Below are 12,090 nucleotides of genomic sequence, written 5' to 3'. Positions count from 1 at the left end.
GGTATGCCTCTGCAGGATATAGGGTGGGTATGCCTCTACAGGATACAGGTGGGTATGCCTCTGCAGGATAGAGGGTGGTATGCCTCTAAGGATACAGTGGGTATGCCACTCCAGGATAGAGGGTGGTATACCTCTGCAGGATATAGTTTGGTATGCTACTGAAAGGTATATTGAAATGCTGGCACCTTCCTTTTTCTCTCTAGGTGTCCTGTCCAATGTTGCTGCTGAAAATGAATTGCCTGCTCTCTCCATGCAATGCAGACATCTATGGATCATTTAACAAAGGGCTTCTTGCATTAACTTCCACTTTGCATACACTTTAGAAATGCAGAGATTAAACCTTCAGGGCAAGGCACGGTGCCCTCCATACCTTCCTGGTATCAGTGCTGGGTGAATTTAATCACTTTTCCTGAAATCATATTTACATGACAGTGGACTGTGCCCCTGGGAATCACTCGACCTTACGCAACCTCCCGGAAACACACATTCCAGCTTCCTGTATGTACTGCTGATGGCCATTTTGTAAGGCATGAAGTTGTCGCCCCTTTTATCATTGACTGTAGCTCTTGGCTTATTATTCCTCATTATTAGAGCTTCAAGTCAGTGTCAACAGTTCAGAGCTGCAGGAAGCTAAGGTTAGTAGGGGCTCGCCAGCTGTCGAACTTTGTATTTCTCTTACCTGCAAGCCCGTTTACTCCAACCAATCCAGCTGAGCTCGAAATGCACACCAAATGTCCATGGTTCTTAGCGATCATGGCAGGTAAAAAGGCTTTATAAGTCTAAGAAGAGTAAAGCAAGCTCTTTAACATTGACTAGGACGCTGTATTCTTTCTTCTCAGCTGTTCATGATTATGATTAATTTTTTTAGCACATTAAAAACACCTGAAGTTAATGGGGTGAGGTGACCAGGGAAAAACAGGTGGAATAAAGGTATAAAAGCCACAGAAGTGAGACTTTCAAGGGGATTATGATCTTTGCCTTCATTTTAACCATATATCACTGTTTTATATAAATAACATGTATCATATACAAGTATTCAATATAAGCCTTATATGCTAATTTACATAAATACTATAATTATATGTATCATATGCACATCTACATATAGTTAGTATGTAATCTTCATTTTAAGTACCCACACACACATGCGTGTATGTGTCCTACAATGAGGAGGGACAACAGACATTTGGGACAGAGACATAATTTGTGGTAGTTGTCCCTGGAGGACAGGGTGACCTCTAAGTTCTGCATCTTTCTGTTTTGCTGCTGAAAACAGTATAGAACACCAAGAACAGCGCCCGCACCACTGAGCCTTGGCTGAAAACTGGGAACAGAAAATGGAGAACTCCAAAGTATGCTGGAAAGCTGCTAAGAGGGCAGGGCAAGGTGTGAACAGAGGGTGCAGCATGTGGGATTAGTACGATTCAAGTTTTCAGCTCATAAAAATGCCCGGAGTCAGTGGGTGGGAACATCGCTCAGGGGAGTGCACGGAGTGTGAGCATGCGCGTGCGCACACGCGCGCGCGCGCGCGCACACACACACACACACACACACACACTATGGCGCCTGTGCCCTAATGGGAGACTGACAATATAAAGGCAAAGAGGACATCAGGATGTCAGAATGACTTTATACTAATTAGGAGAAGAAAAAATGGGTTACCCATAAATGTGCTTTAAAATTCACGTCAATTGACTTCTCTATGAGGTCATCTGGGCAGTCCAGGAACTTCCTGCCCGTTACAATTCCAGCGTTGTTGATCAGGATGGAAACATCTCCAACTTCTTTTTTCACCTGAGTTGAGAAACAAGCACGATATCACTATGGTAGCATTTCCTTAAATGATGTGAGTTTTATTTTTCCAGGGTTATAGATATTATATTAGTTATATTATAAAAAGTATTTTCTTTTTCGGAGTCTGGTCTCCTAGAGACCCGGTTCTGATGCTACGTTCCTCCCACAGTTAGGACCGCCCTTACGCTCTGCCTGCGCCCCTGTCCTGTGCTCGGTGTGAGCCGCAGATCACTGTACTCAGTGCGATGCACACAGAACAGCTTTCTCCTAACCAAACGACATGTCGTGCAAGCTCCAGCACGCCTGGAGGGGGCGCTGAGCAGGAAAACACACGCAGGAAGACGCTGAGACACAGCAGCGTAAGGTACGGGCCACGCGTCTTGCTGCAGTACGGGCTGCTGCGGGTTCTTAATCACTTTTACTTAGGAAATTAAAAATTCTAGGCAGAAGAGCAGAGCCTCTCCTCCTCTTGAAACTTCAGACTACAGTCTCAGCCACCACGTGAGAAGTGGGCACAGACGTTTCCGGGATTAACGACAGGTTGTTCTTGGTTGCGTTCTGGATTTCATCACTACAACACATCGTACAGCCGTGGGCCTCGCGCGCACGTCTCCTCCCCTGCTGCGGAGGCCTGCAGCGGCACTGCTGCGCATGTGTGCGTGTGTGTGCGTGCGTGTGCGTGCGCGCGTGCAGTGCACTTGCCACTGCGGATGGCGCGAGGTGTGCGGTGCAGCCCAGCACACGGGAGGTGTGACCCTGAGGCCAGCAGACGCTGCCAGCCTCGCGGCTGCTGCTTCGCAAGGCCCAGGTCCCAGCACCAGCGTACCCGGGCGTTTACGTCGCCGACTGGCTCCGGAGCTCCGGAAGCGTTTAGGATGGAGCAGACACCACGCGAGCTCTGTGCCTGACGCCGGAGTTCTCCTATAAAGGCACCAGAAATAATCTGCAAGTTCCATTTGGTGTGTGGCTAAAATATTTTACCAAATCCAGCTTGGACAGCAGTCAAAGGTATGAACAAAATTTTTCTGACATACGTGAGGCAAAAGCAAAAGTCCGAAAAAGCCTTAGGCGGGAAGGCAGCACCTGTACTAGCGGCTGGTGTCCTCCCGCAGAGCAGGGATGAGCCCCAGCAGAGCGCAAGCTCCTGCTTGGCATGAGAACAAGCTCACGTCGAGCTTCTTAAATACGGGCCCAGGGGTGATAGCTAAGGGAACACACAGAATTCTAGTTTTGAAGTGTCTATTTTTTTGTCCCCATATTTTCCTCAGCATAAGACTGAGGCAACACTAACTTAGGTCTGTGTTACATCTCTTGCAAAACTCACCTGTGAGCCGCGCCCATCTCAGCCTGGCTGCCCTGTGGATGTTCATATGATGGAAACAAAAGCCTGTTTTAAGGCCTGTAGGCAGCCATGTACCTTAGCCTGGTGGCATGCTTCAAGGTGACTGATGTGGATTTTCCAAACACTGAGTTTTTTTTTTTTTTTTTTTGTATTTGTTACAGGGTCTGACTATGCAGCTTGGACTCATAATGATCCTCTTGTTTTCAACCTCCGCAGGGCTGGACTCGGTGGCTGGCTCAGTTCACCTGGGGTGGGACTGGCATGGGACATGCTGGGGATCAAACCCCAGTCCCTGAGCTTGCCTAAGCAGGCGCTTAGTGTGCTGATCTATCTCGCTGGCCTGCCAAACATAAAGTTTTACAACTACCACTGATAGCGGTAGTGGCAGAAGGGAAAGTTCTGTTTCTACCCATGATCATGTAGTCCATGATCTTGGATGTTAGAATTCAGTAATCAATTTTATAGAAATTTTTGTATAAATAAATTCCAGCAATTAACTTTTTAAAAAATCTTTTTGGTGGAGGACTGGTAAAAGCAAGTGTGCAATTGGAAGTATGTTAAATCAAGTGCTGTTGACATGCCCAGCCTGTGAACCAGTCACTACATGCAGGACACTTGCCTGTGCCACAGGATTAGCGACAGCCACCTACCTCTGGCTTGCTGTTATGTATACTGCCCAAAATAACCCCCGATGCAGGTGCCGTACAGCAATGCTAGCTTCGTCACCTCAAGACCCAGGTGGGAGTAAAGGAAACAAGCTCTCAGTGTTGTCAGACACTCAGCAGAGATAAAACACTGCCCTCAACTTTTTCTCCTGATTATTCTCTTGGGGGGCACTTCTTAAAAAGTCTCAGCTACTTCCCCATTGTCTAGACTCAGAGGTGGGAATGGTTGGCTTCCCAGGGTGGGTAGTAACTCACTTCCTCAGAATTCAATAGAACGCATCATTAACCCTTTCCAACACCACAGAAAGATAAAAGGACGTAGTAACATGACGCTTGGCCACTTCAGTTGGAGCTAAAGCACAGACCCAAAGAGGCGGGGGCCAGTCTTAACAAAATGCTTCAAGTAGTTTGCGGCCCTCGGTGGAGGTTGCCAGTGAACATGAACCGTCCATTGCTCGAGTCTGGCCAAGGGAATTATTTGCAGTCAGCACGAAGCATGTCAGGTGATCGGTGCTGCAGGTGTAAGTAGATGAGTCTACGAGGCGGGCTGCAGGTGGCCCCTGTTCCAGCCCGAGAGAGCTGGGCGGCTCTGGATCTCCAGGCTGTCCTGGGAAGGCGAGATGTGAAAGGGGAAGACAGACTTTGCCTGCTAGAGACCATAAACTGTTCCTGTAGGAAGGGATGGAGGAAGAACTGGGGACGCCAGCGGAGCCTACGGAGGGGGGCAGAGCCCTGCTCGATAGCCCGACTGTTCCGGCTGGCTGTGTGCCACTCCCTTCCCAGCAAACACAGCCATTTGGGGAGCCACCAACAAAGTGACCAGGAGAAGGGCCTGCAGTGTGTGCCTGCCAGAGCGAAGGCACAGAACCCTGCTGTGGAAGCGGGCAGGCCCTCTGTGAACCCAGAACAGTCTTGCCATTGGTACAATGAAGTTTTAGTTTCCTGGGACTTTCCTTACATTTGCAGCTGTGCTATTTCCAAAGGTGCCAATGCCTTTAAGAGTCTTAGAGCGAGTTAAGGAACTTGACTTTCTTATGCCTACTTAGGAAAAATACACATTCAAATGAGAAGCATGGAGCTGGGCAGATATAGCCTCCATTTAAAATCAGACTAAATGGTACAAATCGTGGCTCAGCGGCACACTAGCTCTGTGACCTGGGTGGAGTGTTTAACCGCTGTTTCTTTACTCTCAAAGATGGGTGCTACTGCGTCTCTGACTTCTAAGACAAGCAGTCCGCACAGTCAGGACAGTGAGTGGGAGGAAGCACCACTCAGGATTCAACAAACTGAAGTCCTGGCTGTAGCAGCTAGTTATTAGTTGCATCTCTAGGAACGCTCTCTGCCTGCTCTTACATGTGAAAGGCAGACACAGTGTTGTGCTGGTTTGATCTAAAAATGTACCTCAAAGGCCCATTTGTTCAGAAGCGGGATTTTTTTTTTGTATTAAAACAGATCATAATGCCCATTTATGACCTCATGGTGAATGGCCATCGGGCTCTTGGGTAGAGGCGAAGGTGGGTTGCTTGGGATGCGCTTGTGAGGGACACATCTTTTCTCGAGCTCTTTTGCCCCTTTGGGGCACCTGGCTGCCATAAAATGAACAGCTTTCTCAGCTGTGCTGTTTCTACCTAAACACAGGACCAGAGTGCAACATCTAAAACCAGGAGCCACGCAGGCCTTCGCTCCTTGAAGTCTGCTGATTCCCACTCCTGAGCAATGGATTTTAAATTAAAGGAACGTAAGAGACAGGCAGATGGATTCTGAGAAGAGCAAATAACAGCAACAGTGGTGTGACATACATGAAGGCATTCACGGAGGGTCTTGCTGCCCCGAAGACAGGGTAGCCCGAGGTTTACCTGATCAGCCACTCTGTAGACCTCCTCCTTCTGGCTGCAGTCACAGGTGTAGGCATGCACCCGTGTGGCGCCGGCTTCCTGAGCCAGCCGGCGCGTTTCCTCGTTGGCTTCTGCGTTGATGTCCCAGAGTACAAGCGCAGAGCCCAGGCGCGCGAACTGCAGGGCCAGGAGCCTCCCGAGCCCACTGCCTGCCCCTGTTATGAGGACAGTCTCACCAGCAACGTTCTTTCGTGGCTTTGGAATGAGAGTAAAAATCAGAGCCTCCAGGACACCAAGAAGCGATTTTCCTAAGAAAACAAGCAATTCCTTTGTTGCTGTCACGTAGGAAGACATGTTTTGGCTGATACCTGAAAAGCAAGATCGGTGCTTAGTATGGGACCTCCACTCTTTGAAATAGTGAAAGTGTCTGAGAAGCCTTCTGAACCCCAAAAGGGGCAGGAGCCCCAGGACCCCCGCAGCCTCCCACAGTGCTCCTTGCACTAGGAAGCCCATACCAGGTGGCCCGGCTGGCCACGCTGCGCCCTTCTGGACACACGACTATTTGAGTCAGATGACACAGGTCTGCTCCGTGGTGCGCAGCACTCAGGCGGTGACCAGGAGCACCACCACTGACCTGAGTGCCACGAAAACTCAGGATGACGGGGGCTTTCTAGACTTCAGGTGCCCCCCTCAAGGCAACCACGCTGTGAGACCCAAAACAAATTGGTTTATGGGTCTCGGCACACACTCCCAGGGCTCCGGAGCACTGCGGCGTGAAGCTGCCTGCGCCTGAGGTTCGGGATGCTTGACGTTTGCCTGCATAGGCAGTGACGTCCAGGGTTCAACTTCGGACGGGACATGGGACATTTCATCTCACACTGAGTTTCTTTGCAACTCTGCTAACAACTAGTTCATCTTTAGTTTGTTTTTCTAGAAGCAGGGAATCTAACGGCTGCACGCAGGGAGGTGAAGGAGTGAAAGAGAATACGGGCGACACACTAAGACGCATTATGAGGTCATGACTCATCCCTAGGAGACAACAGGGCTCCCAGCTCCTCTCCCCAGTCTCTGTAAGGCGGGGTCTCCACCAAGCAGATGCCTGGCTAGGGCAGGGCCCAGAGCGCAAGGACAGCAAAGCAGTTACTCTGGAGAGTCCTGGTGGCTGTCCGCGGGCTAGGGCGGATTCCCCTCGCGGTACTAGTGAAAGGCACCGTAGGAACTGTAGCAAAGCCAGCGGGTCTCCCTCTCCGCGCAAAGACGCCTTCTCAGAAGCCCCGAGGCTCAGCTGTGACCAGGCTGCAGGGTTCCTGGGAGTTTTCATGCCACACACAGGGCTCAGCGCCGCAGCCACACTACCCTCGGCAGCGGCCCTGGGCACAGTGTCCCCCATCCCAGGCCTAGCGAGAAGAGCACAGTGGGCAGACAGCCCCAGGAGGCGGGAGGGCTGAGGGCAGGGAGCGGGGCAAGAGGGGAGGGCAGAGGGCAGCTCACTGCCACGTGCGCGTGAGTGCGTGTGCAAGCGCGTGGGCGCGGGCCCGGGCGGGAGCGCGCCTGAGAGCCTCCGCCCCGCCCGGCCGGCCGCGCTCCGGGCCGCCGCCCCCCGCGAGTCCTGAGGCGGTCGGAGGCCCGGAATCGCCTGCACCAGGGCGCGAACTCACCGGGATTCGCTCTGCGCTGCCCCGCGACGCTGCCTCCCTCACCCCGGGCGCCGGAGCGCCTGGCTCCAAGCTCCGCGGGGCCGGATCGGGGCCGGAGGGCGCGACCGCGGCGGGGTGGGTCCGCGTGGGGAGCCCAGCGCCCGCGTGCCTTGGTCGGCGGGGAGATGTACAAGGTGCAAACTCGATCTTGGAGCCTGGCGCCGCACACTCGAGTTCTTACGTTTCAAATTCCCGGTGCTCGGGCCGCACCCCGGATTTTTAAAGCAGAAGTTGGTGCGGGCAGTCCTGTGCGCGTGGCGATCCGCCAACGTCCGTGTGAAGCTCGCACTCGGCGTCGGTCCGCTGCCCGCGCTCGATCCAAAGCTAACCGCTCCGGTCAGGCCCGTGGGCGCGGCTGGGCACCGACTGGGGCGGTTCCTGCGTAGGGAGGAGGGCGAGGCAGGCGTTTGTCCGTGAAGGTGGAATTGAGAAATAAAAATAGAGCAAGGGCCAGCGCTGCACTGACTTGTTTATTGAACGTCTCTGAGTGGGGAAGATACAGCAAGGACACGTATCCGTGATACAGAAAAAAAGATAAATGCCCACTTAACAAAATCAGGGAGTGAAAGCCACCCCTGGAACGCCCACAGAGGGTGGAGTTCAGGGCGTGGCACAAGGGGCAGCGATGACAGTAAGTTAAACTATGAAGTAGCAGAGGGAGGGAGAGAAGGGAGTGAGCAAGAGTTGGGTGTGGGAGTCATCCGAGGGCCAGCCAAGTGGGCAGCCTTACCTGGCCCCTACCTGGGACTGGCTAGGAGAAACGGTACTATGGGGAGAAGAAGCAGGTCAGGTTACAGCCCTGGAAGAACAGGCACAGAGTGGTGCCGTGGGCGTCTTTCTGTGCTTAGCAGGTTCCCGGGCCAGCTGTGGAGAAATTTAAGTAGCTGTCTTGAGGGAATGTCACCCTGCACCAGGTGTGTGCCTTGGTGTCAGGTCAGCCCGCAATGCCAGAGCGCACCCTCTGTACAGGGCTTCGGGGAACACCTGACCTTGGGGAAGGCTGGAGAGACAGATTCAGAGCTGCTTGCTTCCTGAGCAGGGAGATGAGCACCTCAGGGCCTTCCTGAAGCAAGTAGGCAGGCAGGCAAGCGGGCAGGGCAAAGTGGCCACAAGTACAGGCTAACTAGAGGCTGGTAAGTAGATGTACCCCATTTTCAGAAACCAGAACAAAAGGTACCCAAAGCTCCAACACAGGAGGAATTACGAACATGAGTCATTCTTCCCAACAGAAACTCAGAGAAACTCTAGTTCCTGCAAACACCAAAAGCAGAAATAGGACCTTGGGCACCCACATGGTATAAAGAGTGTTAAAATAAGAAATGAAACTATTAAAGTATTGAAATAAAATTTAGGAAAGTTATTTTGTTACTGGGTTAGGCAAGATAAAAACAGTATACATTTTTGATATGACTATGTAAAATATAAATTCTCATGTAAATCAAGAAAATATAAAGTAAAATGATGACAGATGAATCCAAATGGTTTTTTTGCATAATGAACTGACCATTACTAATTAACCACCATATATAGCATTTCTATAAACTGGGTTGAAGAATACTAGGAAAATGGATAGAGAAATGCAAGGGAAGTTCACAGACACATATGAAGACAATAATTGAAAACGTCTGGAAAGTTCTGTAGGAAAAGTCAGGCTGAAAAAGAATGTCATATATTTGTCATATATGGCATTAAACTCAGGTCTTTGTGCTTGGCAGGCTGGTGCTTATGCCGCTGAGCTATTTCCCTGGCAATGTCCTATCTTAAAAATCCATCAGTATCCACACTGTGGGAGACAGCGCCAAGGACTGAACCTGTGGCCTCTAATCAGAGCCATGACCCTAGAGTCTTTAAAAACCTTCTGAGTCAGGCTTCTGACAGATCCCCTACATGTTCCAAGCTGTGTCTCACCCTGTAACCCTCCTGCCTCAGCCTACCAGAGCGCTGGGGCACGGGCACACATCACCAGGCCCAGCTCAGCAGTCGGATATTCAAAAGTTATTTTTTTATTTTTTATTTTTATTTTTTTATATTTTTACTTTATTTTATTTATTTATTTTGATTCTTCAGCTTATTCAAAAGTTATTAAAACTTCAGGAGTCCACATCTTTCAGTGGGAGAGTATGAACTGGTGCGACCTTTGTGGGTGGTGAAATGGGCATTGTGCCTCTCGATTGTTACTTCATGTAAACCCTCCAGCAGGACAACCTTTTGGGAATAATGTGATTGTTCCCTAGGCCATGCTCTGGGCTTTTATAGGCTACTATGGTTTTAATGTGTCCCCTAAAAGTTCGTGTGTTGGAAACATAATCCCCAAATTCATATGTTGATGGTATATGGAGGTTGGATTCTGGGGAAAGAGTGATAATTAGATGAGGCGTGAGGTCAGGGCCCATGATAAGGGCAGGAGCTTGAGAATAGAGGAAGAGGCCTGGGCACATGGGCTTCACGTGTCCACTGCCGCAGTAGGAGGCCCAAGAGGACTCTCCCCAAGGCCAGTGCTGGCCTCCTGGGCTTTTAGCCTCCAGAACTATGGGAAACTGACCTTTCCATTATGATTTCTCCCGTCTGTGCTTTTGCTATCACTGGCAAACAGGACAAGGCCCAGGCTTTAGTTCTGCTCTGTTCCTCTCGTCCGTGCACCTAGCAGAGCCAGTGTGCTCTCTCTGCCTCCTCCTGACCACGCAAAGGACCAGACAGGTGTAGCTTCCAAGACTGTAACTTTTGTTTTAAACAGGAAATGAATCTCATTTCTTTTCCCAAGAGGTCATTTAATTATATTAAAATATTATTAAAAAATCTATAATTTTTAGATTCATTATTGTAAAACTTTCCACAGACTTCTAGTCATCAATATAAGCAGAAATAGACATCATCAGACTTATCCCAGTAAACTTTAAATAATTATTTTTATTTTTATGTATTTGGTACAGGGTCTCACTGCTTAGCTTAAACTCATAGTGGTCCTCCTCTTTTCAGCCTCCCCAGGGCTGGGATTACAGGCGTGCATGACCACGCTCAGACTCAGTGGCTGGCTCAGCGTGCCCTGTGGTGGTGTCAGTGTGGCATGTGGTGCTGGGGATCAAATCCCAGTCTTTGTGCTTGCCTAAGCAGGCAGTTAGCCCACTGAGCTATCTCACTGGCCCCCCCAAATTTGAGTTTTAAAATAATATGAAGAAGGGCCCACCAAATAGCTTAGCAGATTAAAGTGCCTGCAAGCAGGCAGAGGGGCGGGGGTTCAATCCCCAGGCCTGCTGTGCTGGCCCCGCCCCTGGGGAACACTGAGATGGCAATTGAGACTGGGAATGGTGGTGCACGACTGTAATCCCAGCTCTTGGGGGCTGTAAACAGGCGGATCACTACAAGTCTAATCTAGTAGCGAGACCCTGAACACCCCATAGACCCTTCCCTAAAAAATGTTGAGTGTTCTAGGAGTCTTCAGTGTTCTGATACTCTTTGTGAGCTCCTTTTTCAGAGTCCTCTACTTTTCAATATAGACATTTTATTTCCTTTGTTAGATTGATTCGCAGGTATTGCACTGTTTGGATGTTATTGTGAAAGGGGTAGTTTCCTAATTTCTCTCTTGGTGAGTTTGCTATTTGTGTACAACAATTCTGTAGATTTTTGAGTGTTGACTACCCAGCTATGTGACTGAATTTGATTATTAAATCTAGACATTTTTTGATAGAGTTTGGGGGTCATCTGTGCCAAGTGTGATAATTTAACATCTTTTCCTATGTTATGCATTTCATTTCTTTCTCTTCCCTAATTTCTCTGGCTAACGTTTCCAGAGCTATATGAAATAGGAGCAGCAGTGGTGGACATCCTTGTCTTGCTCCTTCGTTTAGAGGGAAAGCTCTCAGGTTTTCTCCATATATTATGATGTCGGCTGTTGTCATCATAGGTGGCTTTTATCAGATGGAGATAAAAGCCACTTATAGCAATTATCTGTAAGTTGTTTTTTATTGTGAACACTGCACTTCATCAAACACCTTTCCTGCATCTGACGAGATGTCATGTGAGTTTTGACTTTAGCTCTGTTGATAAGATATATTACATTTATTGATGTGCACATGTTAAACCATCTGTACATCCTTGGGATAAATCACAGCTGGGCATGGTGTGTAAGCTTCTCAATGATTTGTTGCATTCTGATTGCAAGAATGTTCCTGAGGATTTCTGTGTCTATGTTTGTTAGAGAGATTGTCCCGTAGTTTGCATTCCTTGTCAGACGCTTCTCTGGTTTGGATATTGGATCATGCCTACTTCCAGAAGTGAGTTTGGGAGTATTCCTTCCTTTTCGATTCCATTTAAGAGTTTGAGGAGTAGATTCATTAGTGATAGATTTTGATGGCGTCTCAGCAGAGAAACAGGCAGAAGGAAAAAGGGAAAGGGGCTTTATTATAAAGGAAAGGGGGCTTCATTATCTTGGAGGACATGGAGAGAATTTGGGAAGATAAGGAATTCTCTGGATCGGAACAAAGGGAGGTGAGGCTTCTATGGCCTGTTGCCAGGGGTGGGGTTTGAGGGGATATTTAGATACACCTGAGGAGCTGACTGGGGCCTTCCCTGAGGTGGCGGGAAAGGTGAAAGAAAATGAGTTGGAGAAGAAAGGGGGAGGTGGTTTCTGGGAAAATAAGCTGTTGTTTTAAGGGCTTCAGCCATATTGGATGACCTACGACCGTAACCTATCCATTAGATCTTCTCCAAATTTCTTGTGGAATTGAGCAGTGAATCCATTAGAACCTGGGCTTTTCTTT

The 12,090-nt window shown here is 49.3% G+C and overlaps 1 protein-coding gene across 2 annotated transcripts in view; it reads right to left on the bottom strand.

Annotated features, from left to right (window-relative positions):
* Nucleotides 1-7,701, bottom strand: part of Sdr16c5 (short chain dehydrogenase/reductase family 16C member 5) — a 22,341-nt gene extending 14,640 nt beyond the window's left edge. The window contains exons 1-4 of one of the 2 annotated variants that reach the window (XM_023717667.1): nt 7,515-7,701; nt 5,658-6,004; nt 1,663-1,794; nt 680-779 (exon numbers count right to left, since the gene is read on the bottom strand). In XM_023717667.1, the coding sequence (XP_023573435.1) occupies nt 680-779; nt 1,663-1,794; nt 5,658-5,990 (565 nt within the window). In that variant the 5' untranslated portion in view covers nt 5,991-6,004; nt 7,515-7,701. Of the gene's footprint in view, nt 1-679; nt 780-1,662; nt 1,795-5,657; nt 6,005-7,294; nt 7,374-7,514 lie in introns of those variants that run through there. The other variant, XM_004633365.2, reaches the window with a different exon arrangement.
* Between the last annotated feature and the right edge of the window lie 4,389 nt (nt 7,702-12,090).

The sequence above is a fragment of the Octodon degus genome, unplaced genomic scaffold, assembly GCF_000260255.1.
Source record: "Octodon degus isolate 3935 unplaced genomic scaffold, OctDeg1.0 scaffold00054, whole genome shotgun sequence".
Classification (NCBI taxonomy): domain Eukaryota; kingdom Metazoa; phylum Chordata; class Mammalia; order Rodentia; family Octodontidae; genus Octodon; species Octodon degus.
The sequence above is the reverse complement of the archived record's forward strand: the minus strand, read 5'-3'. Positions and strand labels throughout refer to the sequence as shown.